The sequence below is a fragment of the Cebus imitator genome, unplaced genomic scaffold, assembly GCF_001604975.1.
Source record: "Cebus imitator isolate Cc_AM_T3 unplaced genomic scaffold, Cebus_imitator-1.0 Scaffold404, whole genome shotgun sequence".
Classification (NCBI taxonomy): domain Eukaryota; kingdom Metazoa; phylum Chordata; class Mammalia; order Primates; family Cebidae; genus Cebus; species Cebus imitator.
In genome coordinates this window covers 1,109,878-1,135,718 of record NW_016107719.1, presented here as the reverse complement: position 1 = coordinate 1,135,718, position 25,841 = coordinate 1,109,878, and the positions used below count along the sequence as shown (strand labels likewise).

The following is a 25,841-nucleotide window of genomic DNA, read 5'->3' as shown; positions in this document are numbered from 1 at the left end:
CAAGAAAAAAAAAAAACCTCCATGGTTCCTGACTGTCTTTAGGATAAAGTCCAAGCCTGGTCCATAAGCCTCCACTAAACCTTCTAGAGTCACCCTAACCCCTCCCCTGTTCTCCACATCCTAATTCCAAAATATCTTGCATGCCAAGTGTCTCGCCTTTCTCCCTAATTATCCATGCGCTTTTCTTTCTCTGAGCCTTTGCTCATGCATCTCCCACTACCTCAAGACTCAAAAGTCACCAACAGGCCATTTTTCCCTCTATTCAATCCCTTCCCTCCCTAGAAGGTTGGACCCAAACATGACCTCCACCGGGAAGCGCTCCTCAGTTGGCCCCAGACACAGCTGCCCTTGCTGAGCAACCCCAGCCCCTGGTGCCTTGGACACTTTATAAGACTCTTGTGGGTCCCACTGACCCCATACTACATGAGGCATGTTGAAATGTACCCATATCTGGCCCGGTATAGTGGCTCACACCTGTAATCCCAGCACTTTGGGAGGCCAAGGCGGGTAGATCATGAGGTTAGGAGTTCAAGACCAGCCTGACCAACATGGTGAAACCCTGTCTCTACTAAAAATACAAAAATTATCCAGGCATGGTAGCATGCACCTGTAATCCCAGCTACTCAGGAAGCCGAGGCAGAAGAATCACTTGAACCCGGGAGGCAGAGGTTGTGGTGAGCCAAGGCCTGGGTAACAGGCTGGACTGAGCAAGACTCCATCTCAAAAAAAATAAATAAATAAGAAATGTACCCACATCACATGCTACATAGAACTGGTTGGCTATAAACAAGTTTTAAAAGATCATTTTTATTTTTCATTTAAAATTTTGAATTTCTATTTTGCTATTTTTGGATAGTTTGGACCTGGAGTTTTCTTCTTTCGTTCTCAAGCATTTTTGTGGGTCAATAAAAAGTCTATAGATAATATGCTTTGTCCAAGTTTGGGGGGAAAAATAAATTTTTTAAAAAGGCTGGGTTCAGTGTAATCCTAGCCCTTTGAGAGGCTGAGGCGGGTGGAGCACCTGAGGTCAAGAATTTGAGACCAGCCTGGCCAATGTGGCAAAACCCTGTCTCTATTAAAAATACAAAAATTAGCCGGGTATGGTGGCAGGTGCCTGTAATCCCAGCTACTCAGGAGGCTGTGGCAGGAGAATTGCTTGAACCTGGGAGGTAGAGGCTGCAGTGAGCTGAGATTGCACCATAGCACTCCAGCCTGGGCAATAGAGTGAGACTCCATAAAAACAAACAAACAAACAAACAAAAAACAACGCTATAGTCCTGGGGCCTCCAGTGTCAAGGGTTCACTATATCCATCCCAGCCCTGATCACTCTTTGTGTCCCCGCAATGAATAAATTCATAAATTCCCCTAAAAATCTATCTTTCCATTCCAGTGAGGGCAAATCTCTGATGGAAAAAAAAAATCTTTCATCTCTCTGAATCTAATACAAGGCAACTCACATTATTTCTGCATCTGTCAACTGTATCTCTACAAGATACTCCTGTAACTTCTGTCTATAAAGATCTCTGTCCACGACACACTGAGCGCCCAGCAGGTGCGATCGAGAGCCTGCCACAGCCCATGTTTTATCTTCTTGAGCTGTGCAGCAACTCATGAATAAATCCTATTATCCCTGCTTTATGGATTAGGAAACTGAGGCTCGGAGAGGGGAACTAGCTTGCAAGTAAGAGGGCACGGGGCAAAGAAGGGCTCTTGGGACTGACTCCAGCCCTTCTCTAACCCCTCTCAAGCCCTTCTCTCAGCGGCGCTGTACCCACGTCAGCCATCACTCCTCCCTTGCTCTTTTGCCTCCCCTCTGCTTCTAGACAAGATGCAGAGGTCACCTCTGTTCATACCCTTCATCTTGCCTCAACGTCATCACCCCATTCCGTCCCATAAACGCTTCCTGAGTTCCTACATGTGCCGAGTGCTGTGCTGAGAACCGGAGTAAAAACAATAAATGCCGAGGTCACCAGGATATGAGCTCCAAGGGCAGGGACGGAGCCCGCAGCAGAGTTGGTGGGTCTTCATTGAGTGCCGTGGTTTCCATATGTTCCCAAAGGAAGCTGCTTTCATTTTCAGCATGTTCTAGAATGTTACTTCAAACACCCGACACATCCAAAGCCAGGCAGGGATCCCCTGGGCTGCCCTGTTCTCAATGGTATTGGCTTATTCCTTTGGGTGGAGCCTCCCTAAAACCCTTCACAGATGTAAAAGAACACAGGGTCAGCACCATCTCGAAGGGCCCAAAGCTACCCTCCTGATAAAGTCCCATATTTATAAAGCATGTTAATTTGCAAAAAGCTCCACCTTCTTTCTTCACATGTCCTCTCCACACCCCAGCTATGAGTAAGGAATTTTCCCAGCCCATTTGGCCCCTAGCATCCAAGTCTGGGCAAGAACCCAGGAGTCCAGACTCCAGGCCCAATGCAGAAGGGCCAGCCAGCTCTGTTTACTCCACAGTGCCCCAGAAAGGCCCGCTCTTTTCTAGACCTCAGCTCCCTGACGGTACAATAAGAGGGTCCGGCTGGACAACCACTAAGCTCCCTTCAGGCTTCAGTATGCCAGAGTCTACCGTGGGGAGGCAGGTGGCCGACTCCCAGGGGAGGAACCGAGGCCCGTGGCTGCACACACTGTGCCTGCACCATGTTGTCAGGGGAGGCGTCAAGTTCCGGCAGGACCAGCAGGATGAGTCACCAGATATGGAAATGATGCTGGCACACAGGAGGTCTGGGGGCCAGGAAACGCACCCTCGCCAAAACCGCAGCTGAGGAGGAACCGCACTGGGATCCCTGAGATACGCCCAGCGGGCACAGGCTGCCAGGTGCAGACGCAGGCAGTCGAATGGTGTGCACGGTGTGCCTTCCAGCCCAAGGGCAGTGGAGGCCGCCCAGCCCTCCAGTAACAATAATCATCACAATAAAAATAACGACAACATGCAGCGGTTGGCTATTGTGTCAGGCACGTGACATCTGTTACCTTCCCTCACCTCTGAACCTGCCATGTATGATATGACCCATTTTCAAGAGGAAACCCCGGGGCTCAAAGAGACTAAGGCGCTCTGCCCAGGTCACAGGGCCAGGGGGTGGGGCGCCCTGCTCTGACTGCCCCAAAGCCTTCATCCTCCACACCCCACTGCCTCTGCATCCCGCAGAGTCTCATTTCTGCTTGGTGGCCGGGCCAAGGCCCTGCGGAGGGGAAGGGGCGTCAGGGCACCTCACCCTGGGGCAGATGACCTGGGAGGATTCTGACTTAGCCCCACAGCTGGAGCAGGTGGGTGCCACACCCTCCTAGGCCTCCTGGAGCCTTGCCAAGGCCTTGCTTAGGCTATGACATTGAGATGTCCAGAGGCCTGCTGGTCCTCACCCACAGGCCAGGCTTAGGCTGCCACAGGGGCTGAGCAGATGAGGAAGGCTGAGCCCCCGTGATGGCTGACAAGCTCCAGCGTTCCCACAAGCAGGCAGCCGAAGGTGTCTGCAGCCACCCAGTAGGAATGTGTCTGAGCTGGGCCTGGAGCCAAGCCATCAGGGCTCCTGGATCCTGGGACAGAGGATACAACTCAGGACCCCAGGCTGGCACTCCACAGCACCATCCACAGGGCAGTTCCCACGAGGAGCACCCAGACCTCTCAGCAAAGATGGGACAGACTGGGAGAGCCCAGGAACTCAGGCCAGCTGCCCAACAGGCCTACCTCGGGGTGGAGGGTACGGCCATCTGGGAATGAGGAGAGACAGAAGGGGGAGGCCCTGGGTGAGGGAATGGCAGGAGGGGGTCTTCATCCTGTGTAGGGCGGGGGCACATCTGTGGTGAAAAGCAGGACCCATCTTGGTTCCACAGGCCCACCTACCAGGGCAGGCTCCTGTACCAGCCAGACCCTATGCCCTGCCTTTGACATCTCCGTCTCAGCCCCCACCGCACCTCTCCTCTCCCTCTCTCCCTCTCACATTCCTCTGGGAGTCGATCAGCGCTTGAGTGACACCCCAGATGACTCTTTGCTATTAATTCCCACACACAGAATGGGCCTCTTGTTCTCTTCTCCCGGAGGAATGGCCGTGGCCAAAGACATCCCAAGAGTCCCTGACTTAACCTTCTCCTGGGCCGCTCCTCTGCGAATCCCATACCCAGAGCTACGGGGCCAGCAGCGGGAACGGTGCAGAGAGGGCGTCTGGAAGGACAGGGGCTCCTTCCAGCCCAGAGCCCCTGGAACAAATTCCCCAGGGTGGGACCACAGGACCACCCCAACCTGCCCAGGGAGCCTGACAGCAACTCTTTACCTGAGGTTCTCACCAGGCCCTGGAGGCCAGAAGGCCTGTCCGGATCTAAGTTCGAGGGCCAGGGTTCACAGCCTGCCCAGGGCCAGCCTCATGCCTCTGACCCCAGGGAGGCCCCTTCTAGGGGCAGGTGGGAGGCTCAGGCCCTCCGCCCGGCTCTGGCCTTGAGGGGGTTAACACAGACTGGAGGCAGGACACCACCTGTCAGGGCAGGTCTCTGAGGAGAGATGAGGTGGCTGTGGCCTCTTTTGATCACAGGAGAAATTGCTCTGTTGAGTAAAAGCCCAGCATCCCCTCATTCCCTGCCCCTACCCCACCCCCAATCACACCAGAGGTTGGGAAAGGCCAACTCAAACAATGAGAAAGAGGGAAGAGCTTGTGAGGAGAAACTGAGGCCCGAGGAGAAACTGAGGCCCCAGGAGGGGGAGAGCGTGCCCCTCCACTCCCACTACCCACCCTCTCCCTGCCTCTTCCCCAATTCTGCAAGCCGCCCTGGCTCCCTGAGCGCTGGAAAGCTCTCGCTGGAAGGGCACACAAACACCTGCTCTTCTGTCAATCTGGGCAACCCTGGCTCTTGCCCCAGGAGACAAGACAAACCCTGCAGTCCCCGACTCAGTGAGGGTCGTGTCCCAGAGAGGTTCAGAAACATCCTCACCTCCTGCCTGTCCCCCTCGACAGACAGGGAGCTATGGGCTCACAGGAGGTGAGGTCCCTGGGACGGCCAGAGAAGGGGGCAGGGAAGCTAGAAATAGGAAGAGGGAGATGAGCTGAGCACAGGCACCAGGGAGGGGCAGGGTGACCCAGGGAGGGGCAGGGTGACCCAGGGCGTGCAGGGGACACAGCCGGGTGGCCTGGGGAAGGTGGGCTGGAGCCAGGTGGGGAGGGCTGCGGGTTGCCACCGTTTGCACAAGCCTTGGTTTCTCTAACTTGCCAGCTCTCCCCATCTCTGCCATTTTCCCAGGGTCCTCCCCACATTTACAGAGGCAGGGCAGATGAGGGGTGGCACAGGGCAGAGACAGAGAAATTCATGGAGGGAGGTAGAGAGAGCGAGAGAGAACACATCAGAGAGAGGAAAACAGGGAAAGACAGAGACAGGGCTGGAGAGAGACAGCGAGCCAGGGCAGAAGGGAGGGAAGGACCCCGAGAGGCAGGAGCAACCAACTGTGGGGGTGTGGGGTGAACATTAAGAAGCTTCCCTGAGAGAGGTGGGGAACAGAAGGAGGAGAAGGAGGGAGCAATGGACGGAGAAAGAAACAAGGCGGAGACTGAAGTGGAAAAGACTGGAGAAAGGTCAGGCGAAGAGGCCTTCAGAGGAGGGGGAAGAGGAAGGAGGACCAGGAGAGGATGGAAGCTCAGGGCCCTCCCAGGCCCCTCTGCATTGTTCCCGGCAGCAGGTCCACACAGTGCACACCCTCCCCGGGCCACACCCTGTTCCCCATGGCCTTCACACCTACTGTGTCCCAGCTGACACCCCAGAGGTTGCGGCCAGCCACTGTGGCCCTTGCCTTCCCAAACGGGACACAGGGTTGGGGTGGCCTGCCCTAGGGGTGGGAGTTTCAAGGCTGGGGAGGGTCGTCAGACCATCTATGGCAGTAGTGCCTCCCCCAGGTGCATCACAATCGCAGTGGAGATTTAAAAATACAGATGTCCAACCAAATCTACCACTCAGCAGGGGGCCTGGGAATCAGGAATCACTCTTTTAAAACTCCCTAGAGGGCTTGTGTTCTTTGGGCCCAGGTTTGGACCACGTTGGCAGATGAGGAGAATGACAGTGGCCAGAGAGGGGCTTTGCCCCACCTGAGGTCACACAGCAATTCTTCCTCCCAGGTCCCGCCCAGGGCGACACTGCAGCTAGGTCTGCACAGGGCTGGACTCACAGGAAGGGTGTAAGTGGGCAGTGCCCTCTTCCCTTTCACTCCATCCCTCCCACCTCAAGGCCCCAGCCCAGCTCTCAAAGGGCTGCCAGGGCAGTCCCCAATTTGAAGCCAGAAAGCAAATGAGGCAGAGGAAGGGATTTGCCCAGAGCGGGATTTCTGTTCTCCACTGCCCCGCCCTTGTCCCCCTAGTGCCAAGGCCTGGGGCTGCGAGCGAGTGCTCTCGCTCTCGCCAGAGATGGGGGCGGAGGGTGAGGCAAAAGGGAGGAGGGAAAGACCTGGGTGCTTCCTGTCCCCCCCTTCCCTGCCTCCCTGGGCTCAGGGCTGGGTCCCCCGGGGCAGTGGTGTCTGAAGCTGACAGAGCTGCCCTGTCCTTCCTGCCTGCTGGGGGAAGGGATGGAGCTGGCTCCAATCCCCATCCCCTCCTCCTCTTCCTTAGATCCTCAGGGACTTGGATGCCCATTAAACCTAGCCTGGTCCCCCAGGGTGTCCCTGCTCCAGAAGAAGGAAGAGCACTGGACTAGGAGTCACAACCGCCTCCACCAGTGAGATGCCTGGACAGCCTCATCTAACCCTCAGCCTCCTCCTTGTTCTTTTTTTTTTTTTTTTTTTTTTTGAGACAGGGTCCCACTCCTGTTGCCCAGGATAGAGTTCAGTGACACGATCAAGACTTACTGCAGCCTCCACTTCCCAGGCTCAGGGGATTCTCCCACTCAGCCTCCCGAGTATCTGGGACTACAGGCACACACCACCACACCAAGCTAATTTTTTAAAAAGTTTTTAGTAGAGATGGGGTTTTGCCAAGATAACAAGGTAGAGATGGGGTTGCCCAGGCTGATCTCCAACTCCTGGGCTCAAGCGATCCACCAGCCTCGGCCTCATAAAGTGCTGGGATTACAGGAGTGAGTCACTGTGCCCGGCCTCTCCCGGCTTCTTACCCCCCGTTCTATCCTCGCCATTCATTCATTCATTCCTTCATTCGTTCAGGCACTCAGTTGATCACTAAGGACTTACTCATGAAGCAGACATCCTTATGGGGAAGACAATGAACAACTAATCTGCCAATAAATATGTCATCATAAATTGCAATGAGTGCTATAAAGGGAAAGCCCAGGGTGCTGTCAGAGAAACCACTGGTGCTGGAGGGTTGGGAGAGGTGTCTCTGTAGACATGAGCTTTGGGTGATCCCCAGGAGGAGGCTGCGCGGGGGATGTGAGGGGACTGCCCCACAACGCTAAAGGGATGACAGACCCAAGAGACAGGCCTGCCGAGCTATCTCTGATCACTGAGGTTCAGCAAGCACTTATTAAGCATCTGCTGTGTGCGCTCACATGTCCGAACCCCAGCACTTGGGGAACAAAAGGTGGGAAACAAAAGCAAATGTGGGCATGTCCCAGTAGAGCCCTGAAGCCCCTGATAGCAAATGTGATTGATGTCAGAGGCCAACTCCCTCAATGCATTGATGGAGAATATGCCAAAGGGTGGCTGGCTTCCTTCCCCAAGATCACACAGCAGGAGCTGGGACCTTGGCAGAGTCGGGAGCAGCACCTCCCACTGCACCTGCCAAAGCAGAGTCACTGAGACTTCAACTCAGGGTTCTAAGCCCCAAACGAGACATGCACTCTCTGATTTCTCAGTCCACCTGGTAAAGAGGCGAGGCAAATATAAAACACCTGTGCAGGTGGCGCACGCCTGAATCCCAGCACTTTGAGAGGCCAAGGCAGGAGGATCGCTTGAGCTCAGGAGTTCGATGAGACCAGCCTGGGCAACTTGGTGAAACCCTGTCTCTGCAAAAAGATACAAAAATTAGCCAGGCGTGGTGACTGGCACCTGCAGTCCCAGCTACTTGGAAGGCTGAGATGGGGGATCCATTAAGCCTGTGAAGTCAAAGCTGCAGTGAGCCGTGATGGTGTCACGACACTCCATCCTGGGCCACAGAGACCCTGTCTCAGGAACAACACAAAACACCTGTGCACAGTGAAGCACACACAGCTGAAGGCGAGCTGGGGTGGGGATGTGCGAGGCCCTCAGCCTGGCAGCCTCGCAGATATCACACTTTCTGTGTGAACCAAAGCCCCTGACATGGGAACACACCCCAGGGCTGTGCCTGGGTCCCCTGTCGTGATCTCCACAAGCTCAACTCTGCACCCTAGAAAGGGAAGAGGGTTTCCTGGGTTTGATTATACCCAAGACGTGAGCCATCCCACCTGGAAAATGGGGGCATTAAGCGGCAGTTGAAATGACTGAAAGAGGCAACTGCTAGGTCTTGTTTTGTCAATGCCAGGCTGAGCACTTGCCATTCCTTACTTCTTTGTATCCTTGCGACACTGCAGGGATTGGGATTCTCACTTACAGACAGGAGATTGAGGCACGGGAAGGTTACTTAACTCGTCCCAATCCCGCCCATGAGTAAGGCGAGGGCCGGGCTTGAACCCTAGTCTCTCTGGCTCTCAAGCTCAGCTCATCATTACTCAGCTCTCGTTTAACAAGTGACATCAGTGAAGAATAAGGAAATCTTATGTCGGGGAGGAGGATCCTTCAAGCTCAGACAAACACTAAATTCCGACTGGATCACCCCATGTTTACCTTTAGGGGACAGCAGTAAACCGGGTGAGAGCAGAAAGATGGGTAGGTTGAGTTCCCTTCCTGCCCAGCCCTGGGCAGGGGCAATGGCCTGGATCACAGAGGAAAATGACAAGGAATCTGGAATGGGAAGACTCAGTCCCATTGTCACCTAAGCTGGGGAGCCTTGACAAGACCCTTCCCCCAAGCTGCCAGCTGCCTGCCAATGGTGAAAGGACAAAGGTCTCATCTGCCACGTGCAGCCCACCCTGCTAAGACCATATTTCAAGACAGCTCTTGTCCGCTCCAGGGGCAACCAATGGACCCATCTCATAAAGGTCCCCTCTGCCCCTTTCTTCCTTCCCTGCACCTTTACCACTCTCTGAATCCTCACACATGTCTGCACCATGTTGCCTAGTGTCTAGACATGTATGAATGAACAGGCTGCTTAAAGACAAAGAGCACACTCACCCCTCTTTATTTACCCCACAGAAAACAGGTTCTTGCCTAGGATAGGTCCTCAGGAACCCTGGGGACAAAATGTCACAGCAGATGTCCACTTCCAGGACTAAACAGTCCTGTGAGCTTCGTCACTGGCTTCCCCTTCTGCTCTGGTTCCATGGGTGGCCATCAGCCCTGGCTCTGCAGCCTCCATGGTGACTGGGAACATCCGATAGCAGCACTTTCATGGGATAAGAAGGAATAACTAATACAAAAATTAGCCAGAGGGGCTGGGTGCAGTGGCTTATGCATGTAATCCCAGTACTTTGGGAGGCTGAGGTAGGCAGATCACCTGAGGTCAGGAGTTTGAGACCAGCCTGGCCAACATGGTAAAACCCCATCCATCTCTACTAAAAATATAAAAATTAGCAAAGCGTGGTGGTATGCACTTGTAATTCCAGCTACTCGGGAGGCTGAAGCAGAGAATTGCTTAAACCTGGAAGGCGAAGGTTGCATTGAGCCAAAATCACACCACTGCATGCAAGCCCAGGCAACAGAGAGAAAGAGTGAGACTCTGTCTTAAAAAAAAAAAAAAAAAAAAAAAAAAAAAAACAACAAAAAAAAAAAAAAAAAAAAAAAAAAAAAAAGCAATGACTACTCTAAAACCCAAGGTCAACCAACAGCCACCTTGGCAGCAGATCCCCAAGCCGCTGGTAACAATAGCCACCATTTACTGGGTCCTGTCCTGCGCCAGACCCTGTCTTAAGTGTTTACATATGTTATCTGCTTTAATCCTCACCACAACCTGGAGGGAAACGGAGACTCAGAGACCTTAATTCATTTGCCAAGGACATACAGCCAATAAATGGAGGTGTCAGGATTCAAACCTGGAGCTAAAGCCAGGCATGGTGGCACACACCTGTAATCCCAGCTACTCCAGAGGCTGAGATGGAAGGATCGCTTGAGCCCGAGTTCGAGATCCCATCTCTAAAAGTGTTTTTGTAAGCCTGGAGCGTTGGCCGGGCAAGGTGGCTCAAGCCTGTAATCCCAGCACTTTGGGAAGCCGAGGTGGGCAAATCACAAGGTCAGGAGATCGAGACCATCCTGGTTAACATGGTGAAACCCCATCTCTACTAAAAATACAAAAAACTAGCCAGGTGTGGTGGTGCAGGCCCATAGTCCCAGCTACTTGAAAGGCTGAGGCAGGAGAATCACTTGAACCCTGGAGGCAGAGGTTGCAGTGAGCCAAGATCACACCACTGCACTACAGCCTGGGCGACAGAGCAAGACTCCATCTCAAAAAACAACAACAAAAACCTGGAGTGTCTGACTCAGGGGGGCCTGCTCATTCTGTCCCTCATGCTGCCTGCGCACATCCTCCTGCCTGCAAGCCCTCATCCACTGACATCGCTTCTATGTAACAGGCATCACAGAGGAGGTGGGAAGGACCCAGCCCTCAAGTACACACCCCAGCAGGGACAATGCAGGAAAATGAGAATTCCGAAGGCCTAGGAACACAGGGAACTGGGGGACGGTAACATATTCTATTCAGCCGCATCCCTTTCCCAGGCTGGCACTAAGTAGTCACCTGGTAAATGTCAAACAGGTCTGAACGGAGTTAGAAACCAAGGCAGGGTGACCCCAAAGTAAGGAACATGCACACCTCACTCAGGGGCCATGGTGCCTCCATGTCCACCCTAGGTAACTATATCCTTTCCAGAACAGGGTGAAGCTGGTTTCCATCAAAAACTCTACAAGATGTTAGTAAGCAGTAAAAATAATAGAATAATGAATTGAAGATTCATATTAAATATTGTAAACAAAGAGCATTTCTTAACTGCAGAATTTAGAACTGTTAGCATGCTTAGAGGCAATGCATCTCTTTTATTTAAACACTTTTTTTTTTTTAATAATAGTGGCCAGGCATGGTGGCTCACACCTGTAATCCCAGCACTTTGGGAGGCCGAGGCAGGCGAATCACCTGAGGTCAGGAGTTTAAGACCTGCCTGGAAAACATGGTGAAACCCTGTCTCTACTAAAAATACAAAAAATTAGCCCGGCATGGTGGCGTGCACCTGTAGTCCCAACTTCTCGGGAGGCTGAGGCAGGAGAATTGCTTGAGCCCTGGAAGTGGAGGTTGCAGTGAACCAAGATCGCACCACTGCACTCCAGCCTGCACAACAGAGTGAGACTCAGTCTCAAAAAATAATAATAATAGTGGAGATGGGGGGCTCACTCTGTTGTCCAGGCTGGTCTCGAACTCCTGGGCTCAAGCAATCCTCCCACCTGGGCCTCCCAAAGTACTGGGATTACAGGTATGAACTACCATGTCCCGCCCTTGCATCTCTAAAGGAAGCAGAAAGCAGTGTTTCCCAAACACCTTTCAAGATATTCCCTGAGGAACACCAAGGGTCTGAGGCATCGCCTTGCAAACACTGGATCGGGCATGGGCCTCTTGTTTTGAAATATAATTCATGGGTTATCAAACATGGAAACACTCTCAGAGATCAGCTAGCCTGCCACTCATCTTACAGATGGGGAAACTGAGGCCTGGAGAGGGAAGAAGGTTCCCAAGGCAACACAGAGCCTCCACAGCCACTGAGTCTTGACCCCAGCCCTTGGGGTCCAGAGGCCCAGCTCCAGCTGCCTGTTCGGCTGTGCCACGTTCTGGGTTTCTATGTAGGTCTCTCCCATCAAACCCTCAGCTCCTCAAAGCCAAGGTCTGGTCTCTATCACCTCCCAGCCCCAACTCCTGGCCCCGTGCCCTTCACAGAAGACATTCACAGAAGTTCCCAGCAGCTGGAGAGGCTCAGGGCAGACGCCAGGAAGGGCTTTCCAGCAGCTGGGTACAGATGGCAGGAATGGGCAGTCAACTTCTCTGAAGGCTTCTCAGAAGAGGGCCGAGGCTGGGCTGCCAGAGGCAGTGCTGGGCACTGGCCCCAACTTCCTGGTTTCCAGAGAGGGTGGAGTTGAGAGTGAAGGAAGATTCCGGCCCCCGGGAGCTGCCTTCCTGGCCTGGGTCCGAGACCCTCAGCTTGCAGGAGAAACAGGGAGGGGCAAGATGCCCTGTTGGGACAGGCCCTGGAATGCCATCCTCCTCCCCCAGAGCTCAGGCCCTCAGCCTCCAGGAAGCCACTCCTGCCCACTCCAGCCTCCCTGGTCTTCTCCTCTTTGGAACTCTGATAGCAACTCAGCTCAGGGAAGTGAGCCAAGGTTGAGCATGGCCCTGCCCTCAGGGGCTCCCAATTGGAAGTGGAGACTGGCCTGTCCCCCAGGCTGTGTAGTAAGGAGGCAAAGCACATCCAAAGGTGTCTCCTTCTCTGAGGGAAAGTCACAGTGAAAAGAATTCCAACCAAGGTGCCCAAGGTGTGTCCCGAGAGAGGAGCTCTCGGTAGGGCTGCAGCAGTGCCTAGACTGCCAGCAGGCAGTGGGGGGACGGTGCTCCAGGGGAAGGCGGGGCAGGCCCAAAGGCCTGGGTGAGGAGAGGAGGCAGAGGCAGCCCCACCTGCAGCTGCACTTGGGGCCTAGGGGTAGTAGAGCAGAGTGGTCAGAGGCTGGGCTGGGACCAACCACAAGTCCCAGTCCACACCCTACCATCATTAGCTGGGCGAGCTCAGGCCTGTCGCTGAATAGCTTTGTGCCTCAGTTTCCTTCTGAAAATGAGAACAGCACCTACTCAGAGGGTTGTGGGGAGGATAAAGTCCAATGACAGGAGCCCTCCAAGCTGAGCCAGGACCTGGGGAGGCCCTGGAGTGTCGCCTTCGCTGTGAAGGGGCATGGCAGAGGAGGCCCACCCATGACAGAGGAGCTTGTCATCCCAAGCAGGCATGCCACCCCGATCTGACATTAGGATTCAAAAGGCAAATTATAAACTAATTATAAACTCCTAATGGGGAGGCCGAGGTGGCTGCTCAATAAATACTTGTGCACTTGACTTGAGGTGAGGCCCCTCCACACCTCCCAGTGCCGGCCCAAGAGCGAAATGATTTCCTCTGATTCACATGTGTTAAGTAGTCACTATACTATGTAGGCGTGCGTGTGTGTGTGTGTGTGTGTGTGTGTGTATTCTTATTTAATTCTCTCATCACTTGGGGATATCTCGGTTGCATAAGATTATCAACATTGTACATATGCAAAAGCTGAGTCCCGAGAGGTTCACAGCATGATTTGCCTAAGGCCCCTTGGGTACTAGAGGCGGGATTTCTTAACCTCGAGTCACTTTCCACTACATCCCAGATTAAGGATAGCACAGCCTTATCCAAAGGGGGAGGTGGCCTAGAAAATGCTCAGGGGAGCCCCCAAAGCACCCCCAGGACACTCATCCAGACTCAGCTTAAGACCTGCAGGGTGGCTTCTGTCTCTGTCCCTACACTGCTCTTGACCACTAACTGTGCCTGTCAGCCCTCCACTGCCACACCCCAAAGCTCCCTGGATACCCCAATACAACCTGCCCGGCTGGTGGGTCCAGTACCCAAGAACCCTCCTCATCCCTGGCGATGCCTCTGGAAGGGGGTCATTCACAGCCTAAGGGATCCAGAGACTCCTGTGAAGACCTCCCAGGAAACTTCATGCCTGCCCCTCAACCTCAGAAATTCAGAATCAACCGGTCTGGGGTGGGATCTGTGCTTCAGTATGATTTGTTGTTGTTGTCGTTGGTTTCGCTTTTTGTTTTTTTTTGAGACAGAGTCTCACTCTGTCACCCAGGCTGCATTACAGTGACTCGATCTTGGCTCACTGCAGCCTCCGTCTTTCGAATTCAAGTGATTCTCCTGCCTCAGCCTCCCATGTAGCTGGGATTACAGGTATGCACCATCATGCCCAACTAATTTTTGTATTTTTAGTAGAGATGGGGTTTCACCATGTTGGCCAGGCTGGTCTCAAACTCCTGACCTCAGGGGATCTGCCCACCTCGGCCTCCCAAAGTGCTGGGATTACAGGCATGAGTCACCATGCCTGGCCCAGCATGTTTTTTTGTTTGTTTGTTTGTTTTTAACTCCACAAGTGATTCTAAATTCAGCAAGAATTAGAGCCAGTCCTAAGCAACTGGTTGGAAATGCAGAACCTCAGGCCCCACCCTAATCTGAAGAATCACCATGCGCCTTCCCATTTGAGAAGCACTGCCCTAGACCAAACCCTGTCTCCGCAAGCCAGGCCCCTGGGAAAGGGCAACTGGAGGTAGGAGGGCGCACAGGCCAGATGGAATTAGAGAGAGGATGGCCAGGACCTCCACCCCCCGCCCGGTCGCATCCGCACAGCACTCAGAGGTGCGAAATACTTTCCCTGTGTTCCCTCATCCTATCTCAGCCCTGTCCTCTGAGAGTCAGGAAGACAGTTTCATGCCTGTGTGGGGAAACTGAGGCTGGGGCAGAGCCTGAACTTGACCAGACCATCCCTCACTCCTCTATCACCCCTGGCTCTGCAGGCAGCAGATTTCCTGAGCTTCATTTCAGTGTATCCTGCAGGGAAGGCAGGGAGGGAGGGTGACCTTCGCTCCATGTGACAGGTGAGGGACCAGGAACCCAGGGTGGGGAACACAGGTGGAAAGCAGGGCCAGCTGCAGTCCTCAGGAAGAGGACTCGGGAGCCGGGGGATGAAGGGTCACTGCTGAGCGGAGGCAGCTCTGCCAGGCAGTGTCATCAGTGGGCTTCACGTTTGACTGACAGATATTCCTTTCCTCTCCTCCTCTCCAGGACCCATTTTCTGAGTAAATCTGGGACCAGCCTTAACAAAAGCCAGGCCGAGTCCCAGGAAAACTCTGTTGCTCCAGAAAGGCCTCCTTGGGCCATGGAAGGAAGCCTGGATTTCCACCATTCTGCTCAGACCAGGCGCCTCTCTGCTTCGAAATAAACACCCAGACAGAGGACAGGCCACAGAGCCCACCAGACACCACATCTTGCCATGGACAGTGACAAACCCTCATTTCAGGACAGAGGGGTGATGGGGGGTGGGGTAAGGAGGTTACAAGCATCCCTGAGGAAGGGTCAGGAATGAGGGGTAAAGGGACCCCTACCAGCCCCAGCAGGGAAAGGAGGAGAAGGCAACGCTGGCCCTCCCGTTGTCCTGCTGGGGCAGAGGCCCAGGTGTCTTCAGCCGGGATCCCTCCCCTCTCTAAGCTCCCTGCTCTTCAGGGATGAATGTGGGTCCTTCACCCTCCCCTGCTGGAGAAAACTGGGTTCCTAGGGCCTAGGAAGGGATGGAGGGGAACCCAGTTGCCATCATGGTGGGCAGGGATGTGTTCGCAGCAGGGACCCAACCACACACACAGCCCTGGTCATCTGACAGCCCTTCCTACCCCTCTGCAGGCCCACCTGCCTCACCCAGCACTGCTCAGCAGAAAGCCCAGCACAGCCCTGAGAGGAAGGCAGTGTCTGTGCGGGGACAAGGGAGAGAGAGAGGGAGTGGCCCCTTCTGTCTAGCGTGGCTTCCTGCAGACAGAGCGTGCCCACTGCTACCCCCACCCCCATCCTGGCACAGCTGGGCCAAGGAGGGCAAAGGAGGAGACAGGGAGTTAGAGAGGGGGCAGCTGTGGGACCCCACATTCTACCTCCTAACTCTAGGTTCTTTCCCTCAACCACCCCTCCTGCCCCAGGGGGCCTCAGGCCAGTCACAGACACAGCAGAGGGCAGGGAGGTCCTTTCCTCAAAGAGGAGGAACTGAGGGGTGGAAGGATGAGTGGGGACCCACCGGGAGAGAGAGATGCCAGGCAGGCAGGCAGCGGGCGGGCAGCAGCGGGTGTTGGAGGCGACTGCAGGGCAGCCGGGCACGACTGGCTAGATGCTCGTCCTCGTCCCTCTGTCCATCCAGGGCGGCTCCTCTCCGGGCAGTTCTGAGGCCGAGCGGGCGCTGTTAAAAAGCTTTTTATGTGTGTGTGTGTTAATCACATGATTGCCGTTCACCTGTATTTCGAACAAAGACAGCTCACTGTTTCAAGGCCCCGAACAAGAGTCTGGGCACAGGGAAGAGAAGAGAGGCGGGGGGAGGAGGGTTGGCAGCGCCGGGGGTGGCGTCGAGGAAAACTGGGGGGAGATTGTCCAAGGCCAGCAAGCGAGAGAAAGAGAAAACCCTTATCAAACTCCTAATTCACTGGGCTCCGAGGCCCCAGACACACTGGCCCGATTGTCTGGCTGGTTGTGTGTGTGAGCATGTGTGTGTGTGTGTGTGTGTGTTCCAGTGTCCGCTCCCCCCACCCCCAACATGCCTCTGCCTCGTGTGACTACCTCATTGTATCCCATTACCCACCCCCCACACCCCTTTGGCCTTTCCCAAGCATGAGGCCTTGCCTCCCCAGACCCCTTCCAGCCCACTCCAGACAGGACCCCTTGAGGTGGGCCTGGGGTCTTGCCCAGCTGCTGAGGGGCTCAGAACCACACATGGTCGCCAATGTGGCCCCAGCTCCACTGCATACCCCACATGCACCCCACCTCGGCCTCAACACCTGGGCGGGGCTGCCCTCAGTTAAGAGGAAGGAGAGGCCTTTGGAGGAGAGGCCTAGGAGACAGGAGGTGTCCTGGGATGATGGGCAGGAAAGAATAGGGGAGGGAGGGAGAGGTGGGCAGAGGAGGGAAGACGCAGGGCAAGGCCCTAGCCCTTCTTGGGGTGGTGGAGTAGAGGACTTCATGACAACCAGAACTAGGACTCCCTCACCCTCTCCCACAGGGTGATCCCCGCGTGGAGGGAGTTGGGTCCCAGGAAGCAGGAACTCAGAATGCCTCTAAGACCTACTGAGAGAGGGCCCCCACCCTGTCCCACCTTGGCCCTCCTGGGAACCCCTCAGCCCCTTGAACCAGACCAGCCCATGTGTGCGCTGGGTGTCTGCAGAGAAGGGGCCAGGGCTCAAGCTGGGGCTCTGATTGTCTCAGGGGGAGCCCTGAGAAGTCTCTTCCACTGTGCAGGATGTGGCAGAAAGGGCAGCCTGGGAAAAGGTGGGAGGCAGGGTGGGGAGCTGGGCAGTGGTGCCCAGCATGCAGTAGGCACTCAACAGGATTTTGAAGATGAAGCAGCTCGGGCCAGCCTCCCTCACGGGCCCACAGAACGCTCAACACCTTCATGTCTCTCCCTAGTCCCCTGCCAAGTGCCCATCCTGCCAGAGGCAGACGTTGGGCGTCCTGAAGGCCCAAATTTTCCTCCAAGCAACAGGTTCTGACCCTCCCACCTTCATCTCTTCCTTCCCTGGCCTAACCACCCCTCCGCCTCCCGGACTAAGCCTAAGCTAAGCCCCAGCGAGATGGGCCTGGGCAGCAGGGCAGAGTTAGGTGGGGGGGCCTGGGCTCCGGGTGGAGGAGCCCTGAGTGTTGGGGATGAAGGAAAGCCTGGAGGCTCCACCTTCTGCCCTTCCCTCCCTCCTCTCCCCCTCCCCCCTCTCCCCCTCCTTCCTTCCCCAGCCCTCTGCAGCGGCTCAGTCGCTCAGTCAGTCTCGGGCTGTCCGGCCAGGGTGGTTGGTGGTAAGGATTCAGGCTCCGTCCCAACAAGGCCGTGGCCTGAGGCTCAGGGCCCCCCGCCCCTCCCTCCCAGCGCACCAGCGTCACCCCCCAGCCCCGAGCTGGACCGCACACCTTGGGACACGGTTTTCCACTTCCTAAGGACGAGCCCCAGACTGGAGGAGAGGTCCGAGGAGGTGAGTGCGCAGCCTGCTGTCCCTGGCCCGCTCAGGCCTGGGACCCTGCTGTGGGGTGGAGAGCGGCGACACCTCGCCCTTGCCCCCTACCTGGCTCTCCTCTAAACCCCGTTGGGGCAGGCTGAGGGAAGAAGGAAAGGTGAGAGAAAAGGTGGGAAATTCCAGGGGCCGGGATTAGGGCAAAATAAAGGTTCCGTTTTTTTCTTCCTTATCATCAACAAACCTCCACCAAAAAAGGAGGTTAAAAAAAAAAAAAGTCACCCACACCAAGAGACCGTTGGGACCTGGTGGTGGGAAGACGCAGAGGCGGGACGCACCCACCTAGAGTCTGGCATGTGCGTGGGCCCCAGGGGCTAGAGTGGGTTTAGCTGGAGCAGGAAGGGCCGCCACCTCGGGGCTGTGCCTGCGTCCCGTCCCGGGCCGCCACCTCGGGGCTGTGCCTGCGTCCCGTCCCGGGCCGCCCTCGGGGCTGCGCGCGCTGCCGCTCCATCGCGCCCTCCTTCCATCCAGGTGGGCGTTGGACTCTTCGCGAGGACCCCGGCGGCGGGCCCGGGGGAGGCGGCGGAGGCGGCCGGGGGCGACATGGCGGAGGAGCAGGACCTATCCGAGGTGGAGCTGAGCCCCGTGGGCTCCGAGGAGCCCCGCTGCCTGTCCCCGGGGAGCGCGCCCTCGCTAGGGCCCGACGGCGGCGGCGGCGGCGGCGGATCGGGCCTGCGAGCCAGCCCAGGGCCCGGCGAGCTGGGCAAGGTCAAGAAGGAGCAGCAGGACGGCGAGGCGGACGATGACAAGTTCCCCGTGTGCATCCGCGAGGCCGTCAGCCAGGTGCTTAGCGGCTACGACTGGACGCTGGTGCCCATGCCCGTGCGCGTCAATGGCGCCAGCAAGAGCAAGCCGCACGTCAAACGGCCCATGAACGCCTTCATGGTGTGGGCGCAGGCGGCACGCAGGAAGCTCGCGGACCAGTACCCGCACCTGCACAATGCCGAGCTCAGCAAGACGCTGGGCAAGCTCTGGAGGTGAGCACCCGACCGCCCCGGGCTCGGCCCTCTAGCTTCGGGTGGATTCAGGGAAGCCGAGGCGGCTAGCACCCCAGAGCAATCCTGCACCCCAGAGCGGGATTGCCTGGCAGTCCTCCTTGGATGGGGCTGGAGACCAGGTGTGGGGGCCGCGCCCGCCCTTCCACCACAAGGACCCTGGAACTCGGAACTCCAGAGGCCTAGGCCGGGTCTCCCCTCAGGGCAGCGGGCAGGAAGGCGCCCCCTCGTGGTTGGAATTCTGCGGGTGGCAGACCGTGGGGCCTGGGGCTTCCTAGGGAGGGAGGGAGACCTTCACTAACGCCCTGCCCACAGACACGCACACTCATGCCACCAGCTGCTGTGGTCAGGAGGATTCGAGGGAAACGCTTGGAAGGAACCAAAGGCTTGGCTGGAGATGCAGGGAAACTGAGGCAGTCAGATGGAGAACTCGGGGGAAGTCCAAAGCAAACAAGGAATTCAGATGAGGGTCTTTGGAAGAGTGAGGGATGAAGAACTTTGGGGGAAACATGTTCCTGCTGCTGCAGGACCTCATCCTATCCTAAGGGTCTTCCCTGGGACTTTCTGACCCCACCCTCCTGTGAATTGGGGCTTCTTCATCCTCCTAGGGAGAGGACACACAGAAAGGGGCCGCCTCCTCCTGCCCTGTCCCAGAGCCACCAAGCTGATCTCTTTCCTTTCCTCCCTCTCCCAGTTCGGCGCCATCTTCCCTGCCAGCGCCCCACCCCAACATTGAGCAACCTCTTCCCCCTAGCCCCAGAGCTGGAGCTGAGCACGCTGTCCAGAAGGAAACCTTGGCCCCCTTCCTGCCCAGGGGCCCTCAGAGTCCCAGGTTCCCTGGGACCAGCCCACACCTCTAGGAAAAACGTCCCCCCCAGGGAGCGATTCTGCCACCCTCAACTCAGATCTTGGGTTCAGCCAGGCCTCCTGGGGATGTGTGGAACAAGGCAACCCCCCACTCCCACCCCAGGAGTCCCAGAGCAGCTCCGAAAGAGAACAGGGACTCCAGGAGATGTGAGCCGGTAGCAGTCACCTGATTCCCACTAGACTGGCCAAGAGACAGGCCCAGAAAGGCAAAGGAATCAATCACAAAGGTCACATAGAAGTTGGTGGCAGAGCCAGGGCCAGAACACAGGACTCCCATACTTCGTCCAGAGGACTTCCCCGACATTGTCCCTGGAGACAGTGGTGGATCACCTTTACTCTGAGGAGTGGCCAGGAGGTTGGGGGGAAACAAGAAGTTGTGGAGATCTGGGTCCCAGAAAGCAAGGGCTTTGTCAGAGGAGCCTGCCTTCCTTCTGCTGCCCTCCCCCTTGCCGGCCACAGCTGGGCAGAGATTGGGTCTAGAGGCTTAGAGTGGTGGAAGGAGCAGGAGGGTCTCCAACAGATCAAAAGATTCAACAGCCCCCTGGCCTGTTCTTGCCAGGTGTTTGCTGAAGGCCTGGTGTCCCTTCCCCTGCCCTTCCTCAGCCCTTATCACCCTGCTCACCCAGGGCAGGCCCAGGGCTCAGCAACCAGGCCGCTGTGTGGACCCAGACAGCCCAGTTCTGCTCAAGAATAGAGGTCACAGCTAGCTCCTCCGACCAAGGTCCATTCAGATTTGGATGGGGCTTGACCCAGGCCAGTACCTTTAGTGCCAGGGAACAAACAGCAAGTGAGAAACAGACAACCAGGAGAGACAGACAGGGCAGGCCCTGGGGACCATGAGAAGACCGCAGTGTGAGCTCAACGAGAGTCAAAGCAAGGATGGACCCCATTCTCCCTCTACCTCCCATTGCCAAGGGTTTGAGATTGGTTCCTCCTTTGTCCCTGTCCCCAGATTCCCCTAGCCCAGAAACCTGGGCTTGGACTCCCTTCAGGAGGACTCATTCTTGGCCATCACTCAAGTTATGTGCACAGGGGCCAGCCTGGGGTGTGGCAATCAGGAAAACTCGCACTGCTTGCTGAGAACCCAGTGCCAGAGGGAGGAAGGGGCCAGAATCATGGCAAGGATCAAAGGCAATGCCAACAGATGGTGGCTCCCTAGACCCTGGATGGGGGTCTTGAAAGACATGTGGATGTGGGCTGGGCTGGCCAATTGCTCCAGGAGCTTCTCCTGAACCTCCCTAAGCTGTGACTCCCAGGATGTCAGGAAGAGGGGGTCGTTAGGTAGGCAGAGCTGGACAACAGGTGTCTTAAAACCAAAAAGAGAAAGATACAAACTGTGTGGAGAGCCCCAAGGGAATGTGGGATCAGACACGCTGGAGCCCAGGTCCTAAGGGGCCATGTGAGCCCCGAAGTCATGCTAACCTTTGATGCCCATCTGGGGAGGGGCTAGCAGAGGCTGATCACAGGGTAATGGCTGTGGGTTGGTTGACCTGCCTGGAAAAAACCAGAGCCAAGAAACTGGAAAAGGGAACACAGATAAGAATCCCTCCCTCATGGTGGGGGTCACCCAGCCTCTCCTGTTCCCAGTGCCACAGGCCCCTTCCCCAGGTAAAATCTTCTTATGCCCCTGGCCTAGCAGGACACATGTAGGAGCAACCGGTGCCCCACTGTGGGAGCTCTCTGGTTGGGGTTTCCAGTTTGGGTGGGGGATCAGCCTACCTCTTCCCAGCCCCATTCCAAACCTGGGAGATCAAGGGGAAAGAGGGCTGACGGGAAGGCACAAATGAGGATGGGTTTGGAGTTAGAGCTGGGGGCAATGTGGGGAGTTTGGGGCTGGTAATGTTGAGTGAGGGCTGGTGCTGGAGATTGGGTTTACATGGTGGGCAGGCTGGGTCTGGGGTTGGGCTGGAGGTAGAATCAGCTGTCCCGCACAGCTGGTGGAGGAGGCACTGGGTTTAGGGCTGGGGTCAGGGATGGCAGCAGGCCGGGGCTTAGGTTTCTGTCAGGGTTAGGCTAATGCTGGGAACTAGCTGAGGAGGTGGCAGTGGGATCCAATGTTGAAATTACCCCTCTCTTCTGGCCCCTGTCACTTTCCTGCTGATTGCTGGCTGCTAGCTGAGCAAGGGGCAAGGGAAGGATGAGTGAGAGTGTGAGCTCTGTGTCCCATGTCCCCAGCTATCCCTGAAGCCTCTGTGCTGGGGCCCGCTGCTGGCTGAGCAGCTCTCTCCTCTGTGGGCTCTCCCCAGTGACACTCTCAAGGCCTGCTCCACCCCCTCCCCTGGTCCCAGCCATCAGAGAGGGCACCTGCATCCCACTCCCTGACTCTCAAGGCCCTGCTCCAGCATCTCCGTCCTAAGTGTGTCCACTGACTCTGACAGTCTCGGCTGGAGGGACCCTCGGAGAAAGCTGGAGCTAGGGCTGGGCTCAGGGCGGGGGTGGGGGGAGTAGACAGGGAGGCTAAGCCGCAGAGGAATGCTGCTGCCCGCTAGGAGGTGCCTGGCATGACCACCCCCGCCCAGCCTGGGGAGGGAGGGCTCGGCCTTCTGCTGACTGGGGAAAGAGGGCACCCACTGGGGTGTGAGGGGTGGGGCAGGAAAGAGAGGCCCTCTGGACTGACAGATAGGGCTGCTCCCACCAAGACTCATAGACTGTCAGTCCCAAGGTCTGGGATCCTAGAATCTGTGGACTTTCCCTCCGGGCCCCTCTGTATGGTACCGCATCCTGCCCTCCTCACCCTGGGGCAGCCAAACCCTGAATGACCTCCCCCTCCAACCCTAGCCTGAGGCTGGAGTCGGTGGCAAGGGCACTGGCTTCAGGGCTTCTTCCCTCCATGTGTTGGCTTCGGGGACTGTCCCAGGGTCTGAGGAGAGACTAGCTTCCTCAACCCTCTGTTATCTTCTTTCATATATATATATATATATATATATATATATATATATACACATATATATATATATATACACACACATACACACATATATATATATATATATATATACATACACACATATACATATATATTTTTCCCCCCAAATTCTTTGAGAAAGAACTACCCTCTGTTATCTTCTGGACATGGATATAGGACCCCCGCAGGAGACAGTGCCCCCCGCCCCGACCCATGGTGAAGAGGACCCACATCTGCCTCTCAATCCCACCACACTGGAATTCACACAGTCAGGACCCAGAGTTGAGAGGCCACCCCTAGATCCTCTGGTCCAACCACCCACACGAGCAGCGTTAGAAAAGCACCTCTCTGGGCTGGGCGCAGTGGCTCATGCCTATAATCCCAGCACTTTGGGAGGCTGAGGCTGCTGGATCATCTGAGGTCAGGAGTTCGAGACCAGCCTGACCAACATGGTGAAACCTCATCTCTACTAAAAATACAAAAATCAGCCGAGCCTGGTGGCATGTGCCTGTAGTCCCAGCTACTTGGGAGACTGAAGCAGGAGAATCGCTTGAACCCAGGAGGTGGAGATTGCAGTCAGCCGAGATCATGCCATGGCACTCCAGCCAGGGTGACAGAGTGAGACTGTCTCCAAAAAAATAAAAAATAGAAAAGCACCTCTTGAGTCGGGCACAGTGGCTCATGCCTGTAATCCCAGCACTTTAGGAGCCTGAGGCAGGCAGATCACTTGAGGTCAGGGGTTCAAGACCAGCCAACATGGTGAAACCCCGTCTCTACTAAAAACACAAAAATTAGCCAGGCATGGTGGCTCATGCTTGTAATCCCAGCTACTCAGGAGGCTAAGGCACAAGAATCACTTGAACCCTGGAGGCAGAGGTTGCAGTGAGCCGAGATCGCACCATTGCACTCCAGCATGGGTGACAGGGTGAGACTCCCTCACAAAAAAAAAAAAAAGAAAGAGAGAAGGAAAAACGTCTCTTTCTCAAGGTGCTCAACCTGCTTCCCAGGCCCTGGTTCGAGGCACTTCACATCCATTATTCTGGCCAATCCCACACCCAGGTTAAGAAGATGTTATCATCCTTTTATAGGTGAAGAAACTCAGGCTCAGAGAAGTAATTTGCTCAAGGTCACACACACAGCTAGTAAGTAGCAGAGACTGAGCTCTCCCCCAGCCACACTGCTTCTGTTTGCCCACCCCCAGTCCCAGGGAGCTCACCCCCTAATGAGACAGCCAATTCCACTTGCAGACAGCTTTGATGATGAGAAAGTGTTTCCTTTCCTTGAACTGGCATCTGCCCCTTGAAACCTTTATTCCTACTTCTAACTCCTCCTCAGGGGCTACCAGAAGTAGCGGACTGACCCCTCGCTCACCCTCCAGCCCGTGAAAGATTTGGAGGCAGAGATCACAGCCCTCTGAGGCTATTATCCCTTGGGCCTCACATCTCTCAGTCCATAAATCATAGGGCAGAGCGCCACCCAGGTCCTGTCCTCTGGGTGCCCTATCCCAGGGTCTCCTGCCTTCCAAGATGGACACTCAGAGGGAGGCCAACCTGGAGTCCTCTGGCACTCACACCGGCCCCTCTCTGCCACCCACCCCATCCCAGGCTGTTGAATGAAAGTGACAAGCGCCCCTTCATCGAGGAGGCTGAGCGGCTCCGTATGCAGCACAAGAAGGACCACCCGGACTACAAGTACCAACCCAGGCGGCGGAAGAATGGCAAGGCCACCCAGGGCGAGGCAGAGTGCCCTGGTGGGGAGGCTGAGCAAGGTGGGACCGCTGCCATCCAGGCCCACTACAAGAGTGCCCACCTGGACCACCGGCACCCAGGAGAGGGCTCCCCCATGTCAGACGGGAACCCCGAGCATCCCTCAGGTGAGTGCTGATGACAGAGCTGGGGGTAGGGCAAGCCCAGGCAGTGGAGAGAGGAGAGGGCTGGATGGCATGAGACCCAGACGCTCCCCCAGCAGCCCTGGACCCTGGGGAGACTGTGCCAGGTTGTGCAGTTGCCCCAGCAGAGCTGCAGTGGCCCAGAGGGAGTTCCATGGGGACGCCGGTACGAGGGGCAGTGGCTGGGCAAGAGGGTTCTGGCCAGGACTGATCCAAGGGGTCACTGCTGCTGGGCAAATAGGGCCAGTTATAGAGTCTATGGAGGCCATGGAGTGAGAGGTGTCTGGGGCAGTTACGAGGAAAGAGGGAGAAGACAGGATGGGTTTGAGAAATGGATGATTAAACAGAGGAAATCACTGCCTCTTTCCCAATGGCTATTCATTTTTTTTTTTTTTTTTTTTTTGAGACAGAGTCTTGCTCTGTCACCCAGGCTAGACTGCAGTGGCATGATCTCGGCTCACTGCAACCTCCACCTTTCAGGTTCAAACAATTCTCCTGCCTCAGCCTCCCAAGTAACTGGGACTACAGGTGCACGCCGCCAGGTCCGGCTGATTTTTTGTATTTTAGTAGAGTTTCACCGTATTGCCCAGGCTGGTCTCCAATTCCTGAGCCCAGGCAATCTGCCCACTTTGGCCTCCCAAATCCCACCACCCATTCTGACAGAAGAGACACGGCATATGATGCTGAGCATAGGCCATGGATGGGCCAGACATAGCTATCTTGTTTAATTCTCATTAATGATAATAACGGCTAACATTAATTGAGCACCTACTGTGTCAGGTGCTGTGCTGCTTGCCTTATGTCTACTAACTCAGTCATTGCAAACAATGTGGTGAGGTAGCCAAACTGCAAGGGCTCAGAACTCAGCTGTGGCAAGTTACTCTCATTTTACTGATGAGAAAACAGACAAGAATTTCCCCAGTTTGGCTCCAGGGCTTCTGCTTGGCACCACGGCTCCCTTGCCTACGTTCCCAATGTACAGAAAATGACATAGGTCTGCCACATGGGAAGTGCTCGGTGAGCAGAGCTCTGCCTTCAGAGGACGTGCTCTGAATCCTACTTCATGCCAAGCACTGGAGTGGACACCAGGGGTACTAGCCGGAGAAGCCTACAGTCCCTGGCCTCAGGGGCCCATAGTCTAGAGAGGAGCAGGGATGAAAGCGAGTGAGTTAGTACAGGAAGAAACAAAGCTAGGCATAGTGGAATGCGCCTGCAGTCCCAGGAGGCTGTGAGTTTGAGACCAGTATGGGCAATATAGTAAAACTCTGTGTCCTTTTTTTTTTGAGACGGAGTCTCACACTGTTGCCTGGGCTGGAGTGCAATGGCGTGATCTTGGCTCACTTCCACCTCCACCTTCCGGGTTCATGCAACTCTCCTGCCTCAGCCT

General features: G+C 55.8%; 1 protein-coding gene and 1 long non-coding RNA gene across 2 annotated transcripts in view; one reads left to right on the top strand and one right to left on the bottom strand.

Annotated features, from left to right (window-relative positions):
- Positions 1 to 16,651, bottom strand: part of LOC119468268 — a 21,427-nt gene extending 4,776 nt beyond the window's left edge. The window contains exons 1-2 of the long non-coding RNA XR_005196925.1: positions 16,568 to 16,651; positions 15,831 to 16,000 (exon numbers count right to left, since the gene is read on the bottom strand). This is a non-coding gene — a long non-coding RNA (uncharacterized LOC119468268). The remainder of the gene's footprint in view (positions 1 to 15,830; positions 16,001 to 16,567) is intronic.
- An 890-nt stretch (positions 16,652 to 17,541) lies between these two features.
- SOX10 (SRY-box transcription factor 10) overlaps positions 17,542 to 25,841 on the top strand; it is a 13,825-nt gene continuing 5,525 nt past the window's right edge. Inside the window, exons 1-3 of the mRNA XM_017508957.2 lie at positions 17,542 to 17,760; positions 18,271 to 18,776; positions 24,171 to 24,439. Of these exons, the coding sequence (XP_017364446.1) occupies positions 18,343 to 18,776; positions 24,171 to 24,439 (703 nt within the window). The 5' untranslated portion in view covers positions 17,542 to 17,760; positions 18,271 to 18,342. The remainder of the gene's footprint in view (positions 17,761 to 18,270; positions 18,777 to 24,170; positions 24,440 to 25,841) is intronic.